Source organism: Cyprinodon tularosa, unplaced genomic scaffold, assembly GCF_016077235.1.
Source record: "Cyprinodon tularosa strain WSP-4 unplaced genomic scaffold, ASM1607723v1 ctg90, whole genome shotgun sequence".
In the NCBI taxonomy this organism is placed as follows: Eukaryota; Metazoa; Chordata; class Actinopteri; order Cyprinodontiformes; family Cyprinodontidae; genus Cyprinodon; species Cyprinodon tularosa.
The window spans coordinates 1,942,717-1,960,188 of NW_024039674.1; the positions used below are offsets into that span (position 1 = coordinate 1,942,717).

The following is a 17,472-nucleotide window of genomic DNA, read 5'->3' on the forward strand; positions in this document are numbered from 1 at the left end:
TGATCACCAGCAGGATAAACAGCCACTCTCTCTGTTTCAGCACACCTAGAAGAAAGAAGACATTCGGTAACACATTGATTATCACTATGTTAACTATGACTGAAAACCAAACATTTAGCAGATTTAATGCAGAAGGTGTAAATTTAGAGGTATAGCTCACAGCAAAGCAGCTAACATGTACTGTAGAGATTTCAAATAATAAATTACATTGCATATTTGGTTTAATACTCTGTCAGAAATGTAAACCTACCAAAATTTCTGAACTTTAAAAAAAAAAAAGTTTGGTTTCAAACCCAGTGAATCTGTTAAGCCCAGCAGCAAAATAAACAGCCACCTTCTCTGTGGCCACGTTTTATTTAAAGGAACGTAGAGGTCTCCGTCCTCTACGTTCTTTTAAAGAGGAAGTGAGGTCAATCTAATTATTTTGAACACATGAAGTCGTCTAATAAAGAGTGACTTTACTCAGACCCCCACATACCGGTGGTGCTCTGTCATTGGAAATCCCATTTAACAGCAGCCTATGGCCCGGTCGCCTCCTTGCGGTTTGCTGTGGTGGCTAAAGGCAGTTTTCATGTACATAATCCAAACTGTAGGCACCAGGATAATAAAAGTGAACATGTTTTGCTGGCAGATTTCAGGATTTTAAGTTAATTTATGCTTTACTAAACTGTTTCAGAAGAGTGATCATAGTAATCTGCATCAGCAGCGATGTGTCTCTCTCCCTGTCAGCTCCCAGATCAGTTTCTCTGGTTGGTTAAGGGAGAGCAAACAGGCCAGATCATGACATAAACAGTATCCATGTAACACTTTAAACTTTTATCATAACCATGATAAGATTTTAAGTACATTTCACCCAGCTCTAGTGCTTGTTCTTAAATATGAGATGCAACATAGGTGGTGATCAACGTGCGAATGTGTGCATGAATTAACGAATGACTTAATGTGTAAAGAAACTCTAAAGTCCATTTATTGTTACAATTTACCATAGAAACAGATTAACAGCTACTTCAACTGATATGTTCAATTTTCTTTTTAAAAGATACATGTCTGTGTATATATATTTATACATATATTAAAAGATTACAGGAGCAATAAATCAATAGTATTTCTGACCTTGTGGGTAACATTTGTTCTTAGCATGTATCACTCCAAAATGCAATGCTTTAAAAATTATTAGTTCTTTGTACAATTTAAATATAGCTATGAAGTGATGTTTTCCCTGATAAGGACTATCCCATGTGCAAGCATGAACATAAATAGCAAAAACAGGAATAAAGGTAAAATAATTTTTCATTAATTTTGCCGTAGAAGTCATTAATGCCGTAATCATATTCTCAGCTGAGCTGCCTGTCAGACTAAGTTCTAACCTTTAGGATTTTGGATAAGTTGGTTTGCAAACAATTGCATTTTTCTGGCAATGTGACGTTTTCCAACGGATGTTCACTAAATATTCTTTGCCAATTTTTTGATAATTACAATATTTTCTGTCATCATTCAACCTTGGCTGGTCAGTGCTCATTTTGAGCTCAATATATAATGTGAAGAAGAACTGATACATTGAGAAAGTGTAACTTATTTCATGTACAAATCTGTTTAAAAGATCTAATATTGGTAAACTTTTTATACTATTGATGTAATTTCTACGCTTCTATTGATGATAATGATCTTGCTTTTAATAAGCTCTCTTTTTGTAAGTTTGTGTTGGGGTTAATAACTAATTACTAAATAATTACTAAAAAGTTTTATTTGATTTTGTGTTTTTTGTTATATTATTATTATTATAATCAATGGTAAAGTCCAACACCCCCACCAGCGTAATGGTATGGTCCATTTCACAAACGAGCTCAAACTGTTTAGATTTTCTTCATTTTATGTCCTCTCAGCCGCAGAACGGATAGATTGGAGCGTTTTATACGGTTTCAGTTAAAGTTAACAGCAACGACTTTCCAAAATGGTAAGATTAATATGAAAATATTTTAAAAATATATTTAAATGTAGGCTTGTAAACTGAAATTCAGGTAAATTGAGCCGAATGCCTTGAACAAGCTAGCATTTTAATTCAACAGACAAGGCTTTTACTTTATTAACGAAATGGTAGTTTTTATTGACAAAAAAAGTTTTCAGGCACTTTGAATTTAGGTCCTGTTTGGTTTTTTACCAACATTCGCTTTGGAAATTGATTTTAATATATTTTTTAAGCTTATTTCGCACTTTTTCGGTTGTCCCTAACCGTTTCAGCTCGCGATCTCAGCCCTCAGAGGGAACCATTGCGGAAACCAAATGACAAATGACTGGCAAAGAATATTTCTATTCTAATACAAATGCCAAACAGTAAGGAGCTAATGAGGTCAATGCATTTTATTTCGGTCTCTGTTATTTATTTATTTATTTTTGAGGAATTTAGGCAGAAATTTTGATCAAGGGTTATAATCACATATTTGACTCCACTGCCTCCAACAGGAATGAGAATTGAGGGATTATATGATAATGATTACAACTGTACAATACTGTGGCATGTATACATTAGCCCCAGAAGATATGCTGTTAAATTATATCTGTTTGAATGTTATAAAATATAAGGTAATTATGTAATCTTTGTTTTTTTGTCAGCGTGAGTGCATCTCCATCCACGTTGGCCAGGCTGGCGTTCAGATCGGGAATGCCTGTTGGGAGCTCTACTGCATTGAACATGAGATCCAGCCAGACGGCCATATTCAAAGTGAAATGCGCACCGGTGGAGGAGACGACTCTTTCAGCACCTTCTTCAGTGAGACTGAAGCAGGAAAATATGTCCCTAGAACGATTTTTGTGGACTTGGAGCCCACTGTTGTTGGTAAATATCTTTATTTATTTGCTCTTATTTATCTTTATACTCAGTCAAACAAATAAATCCGGTTTATAATTAAAATGCGTCTCTTAGATGAAGTGAGAACTGGGCGCTTCAAACAACTGTTCAGCCCTGAGCAGCTGATCTCTGGGAAGGAGGATGCTGCTAACAACTACGCCCGTGGACACTATACAATCAAAGAGCTCATTGATCCTGTTATGGACAGAATCCGTAAACTGGTAGGTGGATTCAATGTTGGATTTATTGAGTTTCCACATATTTAAGGCAATATTAATAGGGCTGCTGGAGTTTGAATCCAGCTCCTGCTGAGGCCAGCTGAAGTGTATTTGAAATGAGATTTTTAAGCGTCCTTCTTGTTCTGCCTCTCTGTACACAGTGTGACCAGTGCACCGGGCTTCAGGGCTTCCTGATCTTCCATAGCTTTGGCGGAGGAACCGGCTCTGGTTTCACCTCCCTCTTGATGGAGCGCCTGTCTGTAGATTATGGCAAAAAGTCCAAGCTGGAGTTCGCCATCTACCCAGCTCCTCAGGTTTCCACGGCTGTAGTGGAGCCCTACAATGCCATCCTCACTACCCACACCACCTTGGAGCACTCAGACTGTGCTTTCATGGTGGACAATGAGGCCATCTACGACATCTGCCACAGGAACTTGGGCGTTGAGCGTCCAACCTACACTAATCTCAACAGGCTGATGGCTCAGTTGGTGTCCTCCATCACGGCATCTCTTCGCTTCGATGGAGCTCTGAATGTTGACCTGACAGAGTTCCAGACCAACCTGGTGCCCTATCCTCGGATCCACTTCCCACTGGCTGCCTATGCCCCTGTCATCTCAGCTGAAAAGGCGTACCATGAGCAGCTCACTGTATCTGAGATCACATCCTCCTGCTTTGAGGCATCCAACCAGATGGTGAAGTGTGATCCCCGCCACGGCAAGTACATGGCCTGCTGCATGCTGTACAGAGGGGATGTGGTGCCGAAGGATGTCAACGCCGCCATCGCAACCATGAAAAGCAGGCGCACCATCCAGTTTGTGGACTGGTGTCCCACTGGTTTCAAAGTTGGCATCAACTACCAGCCTCCCACCGTGGTTCCTGGGGGAGACCTGGCCAAGGTTCAGAGGGCCGTGTGCATGCTGAGCAACACCACAGCCATCGCTGAAGCCTGGGCGCGTCTCGACCACAAGTTTGACCTGATGTACGCCAAGAGGGCCTTTGTCCATTGGTATGTGGGCGAGGGCATGGAGGAGGGGGAGTTCTCTGAGGCCAGAGAGGACATGGCTGCTCTGGAGAAAGATTATGAGGAGGTGGGGCACGACGGTATAGATGAAGATGAGGAGGGCGAAGAGTTCTAAATCGTAGAGCAAAATTCAGAAGTTGTTTGCTTCATGTTTATTTCTGTTTTTTAAAGTGTTTCTATTAAAGGTTATTGCAGTTTAAGTTGTTGTTTTGTTTTTTTTTTTAACTAAAAAGCATTTTGGATTGAGGTGTTCTGATTTACCTGTGCCGTAAATTATTACATTCATTCTGGTTCTTTATATATGGATCTTTGATGGAGTTGGATAGCTGGGTTTTCAGAAAATGATCCAATTCTTTTGTAGTTTTTTTTAAATATTTTGATTGAAGAAAGTATAAACTTTTTAGAGATGTCTGCTTTGTGTTGATATTAACTTGTTCCTCTACAGTCTTCTAGCCTTACTGGTGTATTGTTGTTAAAGTCTAATTCTATTGATCTATGATCCTTTTTAATCCAAGCAACATGTGTTCATTTTTACAGGAGTTGAGATGAAGATTATATAAAAAATACTCCATGACTGAATGTAGCTTGATGACTGACTAGCAATAAAAAGTAGGACAAATTGTAAACATCACTTCGAACTTGGCAAACAAAGGTCAATGTATTACAGTATGAAATTAAAAAAGGAACAGAAAATTGTATAAAAAAACTGATATTGTGCACAAAAGGCACTAAAATGCTTTGTTCAACTTGCATATAAATAAATAAGTGTGAAATATGCTTAATTTATTTTACTTTATGAAACTCATTCTCTCAAATAGATGTAAAAGATCCAGAAATATTCTAACAAATGGGGACAATAAGAAAATCTTGGATCATTTTAAGCAAAATGATAGATTCAGATCATATTTATCACGCCTCAGAAAGATGAATAGTTTACAAGATGATGAAGTCATACCAGCAAGAATCAGAAGAGGGCGCAATTACACCACATGTCTAAAAAGGCTGTGTTGATTTTGACTTCACAAGATCTCCCTTCTTAACAATCACCTCACAGAAGCCCTTCTACACCCATTAATGAGAGTAAAAAAGTAAAGAGAACATGCAGCAAATATTTTCAGTCTGTGCCGTGTATCTGTGAAATCAGGACCCAGTTTAGGATCTGGTTAGGTAAGCAGAGTGCCTCACAAACATGGAAAGCAAAGAGTGCCACAATTCCACCAGTTAAGCTATTTATTGATTAAGCATGTAAATGTATTAATGGTTCAATACGTTTGAATACACAGTTCTACAGTTCCTACTAAAATAATTAATACTGTTAGCTGGGGTCTCCAGATAAAGACTAAAATTGAATAACCTGAAAAACCTTCACATCTATTTCATTAGACCAATCTCAGCCAGCCGACAAAGTGGTAACACTGATATTGAAATACATTGACAACATTTTCCATGAAGGAACAAGAACAAATGACCTAAATACATATGAAATAATGATATAATACACTACAATTGTATGTAATTTGATCTATCACAAACATAACTTCATATGATAAAAATCTAACCACGCCTTCCTTTTTCACCACTTTCTGATATTAACTAGTTTACATGTTTTCCGTTACTTTAATATTTTGGAACGTACTTTTAGTGGGAGTACTTTTCCTCTACTATACTTTTTCTTGGATAAACTTTACATGTACAAGTGCACTCTAAAAAACAACTGCAGCTGCTTGGTTCCAGGTACTTAGAGATTAACTTCTACACAGAAAGTCCCTATTCTTATTTTTAGCTACCAAAGTATACATGTCAGATGAAATAATACTACTTATACTTTAGCGATGGTATGAATTGTATCTCTAATACTATGTCCGTTGGTTATGCTGTTCTTTTTACATCTCTTTGCCGGTTATGAAGCAGACTGAAGATGTTTTATCATTGTCTCCATTTTATCTCCTCTTTCCTTCGTCGTTTCTCCTTTTTCCTGCTTTCCTTTCCTGTTCTATTTACATTGCAGTGTCCATATAATCTGTAATACTCCCTGCATGAATTATAATAAAGCTATTTACATGCATAAATCAAGCGGAACACACGGCGATAGCCATACTGCTCCACTTGTAAAAGCAAAATCTGTTCGGCTTTTTTTTGGCATCAACACAATGGGCCGGATCTATCAAAGGTTTGCGTGTATTAAAACGTGAGCTATTTCACTGCGCACGCTAAAAAATGTACAAACTGATCTATCAACAGCGTGCTGAAAGGATTTGGTCTTTAAAACGTGCTAAATAGCGCCTCTTATCCATTTAGTACTTTTTCTGCAATGAATATGCAATATGGGGCGTTTACACGCTAAAGTGCGTCTTGTGGGAGGAGAACATGTAAATATATTAATTTAGCACTCGCAAAGTGATTTATCAAACCTGAACGCAATTTTGCTAACGGTATCTGACTCTATATTTAACACGTTTCAAAAGAAGTTGCAAATGGTCTGTATGCGTAATTGCGCACACATGGCAGCAGTTATTGTCGCAAGAAGGAGACATGGAAATAAAGCAAGGAGACGCAGAGAACGCATTTTTTCACTCCGTGTGAATATTTTTGCAATGAAGGAGGAAACGATCATCAAAACATATCGTTTATCCAGCATTGCCATTTTGGAGCTGTTGGGGGAACTCCGAATGGATTTGGAGCCAGCCACAAGGAGGACCCACGCAATATCAGATATCACAAACCTCCTTGCAACATTGCACTTTTTTGCATCTGGGTCATTCCAGCGTACGGTTGCAGCGAGAGCTGGGATCTCCCAATCTCGTTTTTTCAGAAGTGCTGTCCGAAGTGCTGTCCGACGGGGTCGGGGTTCTCCCCCTGCGCCTGTGGAGCAACGTGCCAAATGCTGCGGGGATCTCATCCACAGTCACAGGCCAATACAAAACACCTGTTTTTTTTTGTTTTTTTTACTGCAGCACATACCACCTTAGGGAATAAAGGTTGCCAATTTATATATATATATATATATATATATATATATATATATATATATATATATATATATATATATATATATATATATATATATATATATATATATATATATATATATATATATATATATATATATATATATATATATATATATATATATATATATATATTTACTTATTTATTTTTTTGTTGGGGGTCACTGTAAGATTTAAATTTCTTAATGCACTAGTGTACAGACTACAAACTACTTTGCCGCAAACCACAAAACGCGCAAAACCATCATTTAAATAGGGCGTCTCCAACAGTTTTGCACCTTCCACCAGTTACGCAATCACTCTTGTTAAATCACCCGCAAACCATGGTTCAGCCCCTCGCGCAAAATTCCAGTTTGCGAGCGCAAATTACTGCGCGCAAAATTGGATCTTGATAAATCCGGTCTTGTGCGAAAGTTTCTTATTGCCACATTGCCAGACAGGGGGGAAAAAGTATTATGCGTATTATTCGTGCAAAGTTTCGATATTACTATTTGAGTAAAGTTACTGGCTACCCTCTCCATTGTAAGTTGAGCTATTCAATGATCACCCAAACATACAGTCAACAGTCAATATCATCAGAAGTACTTTACCTCGCTCTAATTTATAAATGCATTAATCAAAGATAGAGTTTGTTTTGTTAGGTTTTTGTTGAAGAAATAGAATTTAGAAAAGCATTTCTTCAGCAGGGACTTGTTATATTGAAATCATATCATTTATTTATTCATTTAGTTTTACATATTTCAGTCTTTACTGTACCATTTATTGCACATAATGTCAGATTTCTAAATATTAAGTAAGATGTTATGACCCAACAAGTATTCAGTTGGTCTTTTTAACCAAATACTTTTTTATTCTTACTTGTTCAAATTCTTATATGACTACCTTTATACTTTTGCTTTAGTGAAAAAAATGTCAAATAATGCTATTCTTACTCAAGTATACATTCTTGGTACTCTAGAAGCAGTACTTTGCTTTAAATATCTGCATCATTTCTCTCTTTACTTGCTGTACTTTTGAACAAAGTTTGGATAGACATTATTTTTTGGTTTGTACATTATCATTGCATTACTGTACTAAGGTCTAATAAATCTTTTTTTTTTTTTTTTTATTTAGAGAATTTCCCCATTAGATCAGACATCTTTTTTCCAATTTACATTTCCTTTTTCACAACTGCATAGTTTAGTATCTTCTGTAAATAAAGTCAATTTAACATGTCATCTAAAGTAAGTGTAATATAAAGCAACTAAGAACCAAACCTTTTTTATAAATAACATTAAATAAATATAATTTTGTTTTCAATCTGATCATATCTGTATTGATTATTAAAGTTTTTTTCTTGCTTATATTCTCATCTCCAGGTGTTACTTTAGTAGGTTGTACTAATAGAGGATTCAGCACTTTAACTTTTACACACAGCTCAAAATTTCACGTTAACCTCATGCTTTGCAAAGGAAATAATCTAAAATTGTAAAATAAAATTAACCGCATAATCAAATTAACAGTGAGGCAGAAGCTGTTCATGAAACTAGAAATTATTGTGCAAACATATGATTTAACAAAGCGTTTTCAGAAGACAGATACAAACCCAGTTTTTGAACTATGAAATAATAATTACTATGCAATAACAACAATAAATAATGACACATGTATACTGTAGATCTTTATTATAATAAAACTCCATGAAAATACTAATACTAATAAACACAGGTCCTTCTCAAAATATTAGCATATTGTGATAAAGTTCATTATTTTCCATAATGTAATGATAAAACTAGAACATTCATATATTTTAGATTCATTGCACACTAACTGAAATATTTCAAGCCTTTTATTGTCTTAATACATATAATGATGGTATAGAGCTCACGAAAACCCAAAATTCCTATCTCACAAAATTAGCATATCATGAAAAAGGTCTCTAAACGAGCTATGCACCTAATCATCTGAATCAACAAATTAACACCTGCAAAAGATTCCTGAGGCCTTTAAAACTCCCAGCTTGGTTCATCACATAAAACCCCAATCATGGGTAAAGACTGCTGACCTGACTGCCGTCCAGAAGGCCATCATTGACACCCTCAAGCAAGAGGGTACGACACAGAAAGATATTTCTGAACGAATAGGCTGTTCCCAGAGTGGTGTATCAAGGCACCTTAGTGGGAAGGAAAAAGTGTGGCAGAAAACGCTGCACAATGAGAGGAGGTGACCGGACCTTGAGGAAGATTGTGGAGAAGGGCCCATTCCAGACCTTGGGGGACCTGAGGAAGCAGTGGACTGAGTCTGGAGTAGAAACATCCAGAGCCACCGTGCACAGGCGTGTGCAGGAAATGGGCTACAAGTGCTGCATTCCCCAGGCCACTTCAGACCCAGAAACATCGGGAGAGGCGCCTGACCTGGGCTACAGAGAGGCAGCGCTGGACTGTTGCTCAGCTTTGCATGTCATTTGGAAATCAAGGTGCCAGAGTCTGGAGGAAGACTTGGGGAGAAGGAAATGCCAAAATGCCAGAAGTCCAGTGTCAAGTACCCACAATCAGTGATGGTATGGGGTGCCATGTCAGCTGCTGGTGTTGGTCCACTGTGTTTTATCAAGGGCAGGGTCAATGCAGCTAGCCATCAGGAGATTTTGGAGCAATTCATGCTTCCATCTGCTGAAAAGCTTTCTGCAGATGGAAAATATTTAATTTTTCAGCATGACCTGGCACCTGCTCACAGTGCCAAAACCACTGGTAAATGGTTTACTGACTATGGTATCACTGTGCTCGATTGGCCTGCCAACTCTCCTGACCTGAACCCCATAGAGAATCTGTGGGATATTGTGAAGAGAAAGTTGAGAGACGCAAGACCCAAAACTGTGGATGAGCTAAAGGCCGCTATCGAAGCATCCTGGGCCTCCATATCAGAAACAGTCTTTTCTACAAAAGCATTCCCCACTAGTATTGAGTGCATCACTGTACATTATTATTTGAAGGTTGACTTTTTTGCATTGAAAACACTTTTCTTTTATTGGTTGGATGAAATATGCTAATTTTGTGAGATAGGAATTTGAGGTTTTCAGGAGCTGTATCCTAAAATAATCCGTATTAAGGCAATAAAAGACCTGAAATATTTCAGTTAGTGTGAAATTAATCTAAAATATATGAATGTTCAAGTTTTACATTATGGAAAATAATTAACTTTATCACAATATGCTAATATTTTGAGAAGGACCTGTATTTACTTAAATGGTGGATGAATCTCATCTGTATTTCTCAGAGAGGACGGCAGCAAAGGCTGACAAGTACTTGTCCATTGCTGCATGTGCAACCGGAGTGAACTCTTCGCCCAGGTAACAGGCCAACGTGACAAGCATACAGTGTGAAAGCAGCTGCAGGACGACAAAAAACAGACAACAGGTGTTAAAGACCAAAAAAAGAAAATAACAAAGATTAAAAATAAAATGATCAAATCAGGTTTCTGTTGCATTAGATTTTGTCAAAAGACAAGATTAAAAACCAAGCTTTTGGCAACTTTAAATTGTTCAAAATACTGTATCGTATGATGGACCAGTCAGAGTAAAAGTCTAAGAAAGTATAGTTATAAAGATAATTCCTTTTATGCATTTTTTTTGTAAAAACGCACTCATATATTTTTTTTACTATTTTAAAATTATTTTCATGTAATACCCCTTTTTGCCACAAGAAGGAGTAAAGTAAACATTGATATGTGGTGAGATAAAAAAAAAGACTGAAAAGCTCCAAACAGGTATTTAAAATTTTGAATATTTATATTAAACAAAATATGCAGCTTCATCTCTAAGCTCTAACTCAGCACTGAGGTAGAAAGGAGGGGAGGATTTGTGTATTCGTTTAAGACCAAATCTCAAAATTACTGCCTGAATTTTCACCCCATCCTCTTTACACTGCAACTCATAGTTTATTTTGCTGGTTTAAATAGATTAACAAGGTTGATTAGTGCAAAAAAAATAAAATAAAATTGCACAACCATATTTTGTATGATACACTGGCTGAAACTTGTATACAGATTCTAAATTGAAGAAAACCATTCAAATGTTGAATTAAATTATTAAAAATAAAATCCTGCAAAGCATAGCACCTGTTTGCATTCAGGTGCTTTAAAAATCTAGTACAATAGCTTCTATCAATATATCAAGTTGTTTATGGTATTTATACAATAAAAGTCTTCTTAATTTGGGATATTTAAACATGATGTGTATTTAACTGACTATAATGTTTTGAAGGTATGCCCCAATGAGGTCAGTTCCTCTTTATTTTGGTAAAACCAGGTTTTAAAAGAATATATTTATTTTGGACACCGACCTCAACCCAGTTTAACAGTTTTCTCTCATATCAAAAAACAGATGAGTTTTTATGGTTGTGGATCAAAGAGGTGTTTTTCTGATTTTATCAAAGAAGAAAAAAAATTAATATTCACTCAGGCCTCAGATATGCTTCATATCTGCATCTGATTGGTCAACCGATCCCAATTGATTAGGCTACAGCCCTTCCTTCCTAATCATTAAATCTTCCACCCAACCCTGGGAAGAGGGAATTTCTGGTTCACGTTCCAATGAAGTTCTATTTATCAAAAAAACTGTCTCGTTTATTTTTAGCAAAGTTCTTGTAGTACTGTTTCTCCTCAAATCCTCTCCAGCTTTGATATTTGTGTAGTAAAACTAATAATCCCAGTTCAATCTGGATTTTGGAACCACTGCTGAATGAGTTGAACAGTTTCTAAAAGGCCTAACCGGGTAATGGAGACTCTAGCAGGTACGCCTTCTAACTTCAGAGACTTTGGAGACAGAACCTTAAAGTTGGTGGGATCTATCCGGAGCTGATAGGCATGCAGCGTCTGTAGAGGAGCCAGAGTGACAGTCAGCTGGCTGATGTCTTTAGCCCCCTCTGCGATGGCCAGAACAATCTTCTTCCCGTGAGAATTCAGGTGGGTAGAGCCGGGACTGATGTCCAGATGGGAAAAATATGTCTTTGTGCCGGGATATGAAGTAAACATCCTGTAGGAGAACAAAACAGCGAGATGTGTCATGTGAGATGTTTGAAAACCTAAAGCCTTACAGCAGCTGTTACAGCCTGTCTGCACCTGTCGCTGATCTCCCAGGATAACTGTAACTACTTTAGAATATACCAAGTTTTTGGATTACAGATTAAAAAGAGTAATCCAATAAAAGTCCTCTACTCCTAAAATGTGATGTTTCTCTCTCACAGGGTGTCTTAATGCCCCTTTGCCACATCAGTCCATTGCACAATCTTAAGTCGTTGGGAGCAATCGTTGCTGCACAGGCATCCTCTCCACCATTCATCCTACCTAAGAAGAGCATCAGAGCCAATTTCTTCAGCCACTGGAGTCAGTCTTTCCCAAATTTCTTTAATCAGCTTCTTCTCCTTCTTGGACAGCATGGCGATCTGCTGCCCTGAACAACAAACTTATTAACTGTAGAAAAAAAAAATCCAACACTTAAGAGGTCCCAAAAGACGTGGAGTCTCTTAATCAACCATTATGTCGCTGCGTCAGCTGAAAACTTGAGATGAAAAGAAGAAACAAGTGGAGGTAAATATTTCTGCTGTTGGAGGAGAAAACGAGATGTGACGGCCTGGCCTTGTTGTTCCCCTGTGTTATCAGACAGCAGCCAGGGAAGGGTGGGGGCTCCACAGCATCGTGCTATCAACCTCCTTCTGTGCGTCATGCTGTGTATTTACTATGTAATGAACTAGGATGACCTGAAGCTGCAGCTGCTGTGGGATCTTCCTTGGGATTACCTCAAAACTCAAGATTCTTTAAGAGATTAATGCTGAATATTATTCAGCATTAATCAGTTACAAACTTAAGGAGTTCCATTCATTATAACACTGGATAAACACAGCAAGTTGCTAAAAGCCAACATTAGTTTTCTGAATGATCATAAGAACCCTGAGATGACAAAAGAAAATAAAGAGCAAAGAAATATAAATTTGCATCCCAGTACACCAAAATGAATATTACAAAACGTGTTGAAATTTGTTGCAGATATATTCTGCTATCTGCAGCTGATTTTCAGGGTGTAGAGGCTGTGAAGCATCTGATAAGATTGTCACGATCCTCACTCTGAGCTACCAAGATGACTCTGCAACTGCTGGAACATCAACTACTGATGTCTTTAACTCCTTTAGCTTTCATTAGTGAGCTTAGTATGCTTTTCTGGGTATAAATTGAACCAGTTATCTGGTTCAAACCCTTAAACCACATCTATCATATCAAATCAGTCTGCATTGACTTGTTATGACAATTTCTTTGGGAAGGTGAGGAATGAACTGTTAAATCTGATGCACTGAAATAACTTGAACCATTCATCCATAAAAGTAAAAAAAACCCAAAACATTTCTTCTTATGATTTATGGTGGTAGAAAATGCTTGGAAAACTTTGAATCAATTTGACTGTATGATCTGATTAAACTGTAAAGTGCCTTGAGATGACATGTGTTGTGAATTGGCACTATATAAATAAACTGAATTGAAATGAATTAGAAAATCAGTTTATGGTGTATCAGCCCCACCAATGAAATGTCTACTTGTTACTGAATTACTCCAAGCTTGAGATCTGCATTATCACCAGTTACATCACATGAAAAATGCCATCAGGTAAAGGTATAGTGAAGGATGTTCTTTTTCCGGATGGATCATCAAAATAAGTGGTCCGCCTAATTGTCAATCATTTTGGTGATATGTTTACATAAGATTGTCCTACATGCTCCTCCCCATTTTCACTTACTGGTGGTGACTCTTACAAAGTGGAAAAATTGCTAATCTTCTTTTGGAACGTAAGCTTGTATGAGTGATGCAAACAGCAACTTTTAAACAAAGCGTGTAAAAGCAGAAATTGGCTCGTGCACGCTCTCGTACGCTTTTAATTGGCGTTCCCTCTCGGGAGCGGGAACAGGGTTGTGCATGTATATATATATATATATATATATATATATATATATATATATATATATATATATATATATATATATATATATATATATATATATATATATATATATATATATATATATATATATATATATTTTTTTTTTTTTTAAGTGGAGAAAAATTGCAAACATTCGCGAAAATCCTCCGCTATACCTTTAAAATGAAAATGTATTTTTTTAATAATTACCATAAGCTCATTGCAAAGTTTTTTTTTATGTCCTGCAGTTTTAAATTCAGCATAAATATGTTTCTTTTTAAATTATGGTGGCTTTAAAACAATTTTCATTTGACCTTTAAGTGTCTCATCATGGACACTAACACCGGACCACTGCTACTTTATTGCTCTGTCCCCTTTGCAGCCTGAGGGCTTTCTAAAGACTGCCTGGTCCACCTTATCCTGACACAGAGCCAGAAATGAACTCCACAATCCTCCTGGTTTCTAAAAAACACAAACAAACAAAAACCCTCTATCTTAACATTGAATCCCTACAGGTTTGTGGCTCTGACATGTCGTATATTGAAAGACTGGTGATAAGGAAATCATACATTAATAAACCCCTGCATTACGTGGTCAGAAAAATCAGGTACTTAACGGTTTCGAGTTTCTATGCAGTGGTTTTAGAGACTCATTACCATTTATCGGTTATACAAACAAGTAGAAACCAGTTAATAACTGTGGTAATAACAGTAATCACTTTTGACACAAGGCAGAGTTGGTTTGAATAAAATGGTTCTCTTAATGAGGAATATTATGATGTGAAACTGCTTTTTATGTTTACTTACTTTATCTATGTCTGATTCTCTAACACCATGGGCCAGGGCCCCTGTAGAACTGCCCCTGTTATGGCCCCTGTTGGAAAGACGTAATACTAAATACATTCATGATAAAGTATATATGCTGGCATAGAAACCTTAAATGGTTGGTCCCTTGTACCAGTTTATTTTTTTTTCTTTATAGTTTTATTTAAACTGATGGAAAAAAATAAGTTGTTGCACTTTTAGCTTAAGTCATATTAAGATATGATCAACTACAACTGTCAACCCTTCAATTCTGACATGAAGAGTAAAAACAGAAGAAATCTGTTAAGAGTTCATGCTTGTCACATCACTATATGCTATTAATGTAGCCTCACTGGTGGTTTTTTTGTGTCTTTTTTGAAAGAACAATTTATAATGCTAGGAACCACTGAACTCTAATGTTAAATTTGGTTTTACATTCTGGAAAGGTAAAACTGCAATTTAGGCTCCATTTGATTATCTTATCCAATGTGTAAACTGTTCACCTCAACTTATCTCTATACTGAGTCCTGGTTAAAGTCTGACAAAAGAAGTCAGTTAAGTCTGTCAGCGTTTGTTTAAACCTGCTGGTGTGAGCTAGTTGAACCAAAATGTTGCAGTTGGTTTATCGAACAAAACATAAAATAAGAATTTTGTTTTACAGATAATAGTGGAAGGTGTTTAGGTACAAAATATTGCAAAACCTTTTACAATGTTTTTAAGTAGAAAGAACAAAGTACTTCTTTTTTCTCAATACTTCTCATAATTTTGCTAAAGTGTATTGACTCAGAACAGATGGACCCAGTATTCAGGCAAGACAGAAAGTGGCATAATTTAAAAATTGTTTATGAAGGAAACAGTTTGCGGATCTGCAGCAGCAGCTGCTAAGGGATCCAAGGATGGTAACTCTGGTTTAGAGTTCAGCCCGTGCCCAGAGTACGAGGTTGATACCAGCCGACCAGCTGTCAAGTCGCAATGACTCTGCCGGATAGAGAGTTCCAGACGTTGAAACCTTGAAGGACACAAAGCTGACTGCAGATCAGATCCGAGCAGATGACGGAGGAAGGCAGGATAATCAACAGTCAAGAGGCACATCCAGAAATAGAATCAAACAGAATGCGAAGACAGCTCAGGCAAAAAGATCAGAACAGTGGCAGAAATGTGACAGAAATGGGTCAGGATCAGGCAATCAGAACACTATAAAGCTAGAAAACTCTCTCATCAAAGGCTCTAGAATAATCTGGCACTGTTGACTGGGAGCAAGCAGTTTAAATAGAGGCAGGAGCAGGTGGATTAGATGAGCAGTAATGAGAAAATGGGGAAGAGTTAGAGAGGTGAATGAAATAAGCAATTAAGCCAGTCATCAGCAAGATCATGACAAAAACTCTGTACTTTAAATCTATTCGAGTGTCTGAGTAGATTCCGCAGCAGATATTTTGATAGAATGAAACCCTGGTGCTTCTCATATTTTTTTTTTTTTTTTTTGATGCATTTCAGCCTGGACACAGTCTTTTCTTAGGGTTCTACACACAATTCCTTCAAAGTATTTGCTTTAGTTTAGCTCAGTGTGCCCTAGCGGGCAAACTATTACCTACTAAATTTACAACAGCTGCATACAAATCATGCAATGTGATGTTGAACAGTGCAGCCACAGGATGCATCTGTGTTTATCTATTTATTCATCTCTTATTGCAAATGCTCAAAACACTTACTTGTATATTTTATTTTTATAGCCTATTTTTTTTAGTGGGGGTTGCATTTGGGTTTTTGTGCAAAAACATGAGCTGAATCTTTGCAGCATGAAGTGCTGTGCCAACTGCCTGGATCCACTGTACCAGGGGCGGAGCTAGATGGGGGGCCAGGGGTGCCCATTGCCACTCTTAGCCAATCATTGGCCACATCTGTGGCCACCCCTACTATTTTTTTCATATATTAACAACTACTTGACAACAAAAACACTGTAGTTAACTATGCACATCAATGTACCAGCATTAGAGATAATTAGTACATAATTCATGCTCTTTCAGAACTAGATTTTTTGTTATATTCCATAAAGAGAAAATGATGTCTCTGGAGACATCTAAAAGTCTTCAGTGAAATCATTGATACTGTAAATAACTATTTTAATAAAAACATTTTAAATTATGGATTTATGTAGATATTAGTACTTGTAAATATCAATTTAATGTAGAATGATATTGATAAAAGTAGGTAAGTAATGATGATGGAAAAAGATGTTCGCTCCATGATTCAAACCTCAAAGAATTTTATCCAATATACCTTTTATCTAGACAGATGTTTAAATATATGCATCTATTTGTTAGCAAAGGCTGTAGGAAACTATAGTTTGTCTTTATTTAGAAATGTGGACGTTGTGCTTGTTCCTGTTGGAACAGTTTAGATTGACCCTGAGGTTTTGGTGCCTATCCACTTTTGGTCACCCCTCAGTATACATTGGTTAGTGCCTGGCCTCCCTTATAAAATTTTCTGGCTACCTCTGCACTCTACAGATATAACTCCTCTATTTTAACCTTACTCCTCCGTTTTTGCCTGCGATTACCTTATTTGGCCGCTAGGTGTCGCTTAAGGAGCGGTCATCTGAGCGGCGCGCGCGCCGCAGCTGCCGGGTGGGAGGACCGC

At 37.1% G+C, this 17,472-nt stretch overlaps 2 protein-coding genes across 2 annotated transcripts; one reads left to right on the plus strand and one right to left on the minus strand.

Moving 5' to 3' along the window:
• Window positions 1-1,853: 1,853 nt before the first annotated feature.
• On the plus strand, window positions 1,854-4,438 carry LOC119775917 (tubulin alpha-8 chain-like). The gene is made up of 4 exons (XM_038274069.1): window positions 1,854-1,954; window positions 2,611-2,833; window positions 2,921-3,066; window positions 3,225-4,438. The coding sequence occupies exons 1-4, from the start codon at window positions 1,952-1,954 to the stop codon at window positions 4,197-4,199; spliced, it is 1,347 nt and encodes a 448-aa protein (XP_038129997.1). The 5' UTR covers window positions 1,854-1,951; the 3' UTR covers window positions 4,200-4,438.
• Window positions 4,439-9,858: 5,420 nt separating this feature from the next.
• On the minus strand, window positions 9,859-12,728 carry zgc:163057 (uncharacterized protein LOC563335 homolog). Its single transcript, XM_038274091.1, has 3 exons — window positions 12,412-12,728; window positions 11,896-12,100; window positions 9,859-10,456 (listed from the first exon to the last, which is right to left on the minus strand). The coding sequence occupies exons 1-3, from the start codon at window positions 12,501-12,503 to the stop codon at window positions 10,328-10,330; spliced, it is 426 nt and encodes a 141-aa protein (XP_038130019.1). The 5' UTR covers window positions 12,504-12,728; the 3' UTR covers window positions 9,859-10,327.
• Between the last annotated feature and the right edge of the window lie 4,744 nt (window positions 12,729-17,472).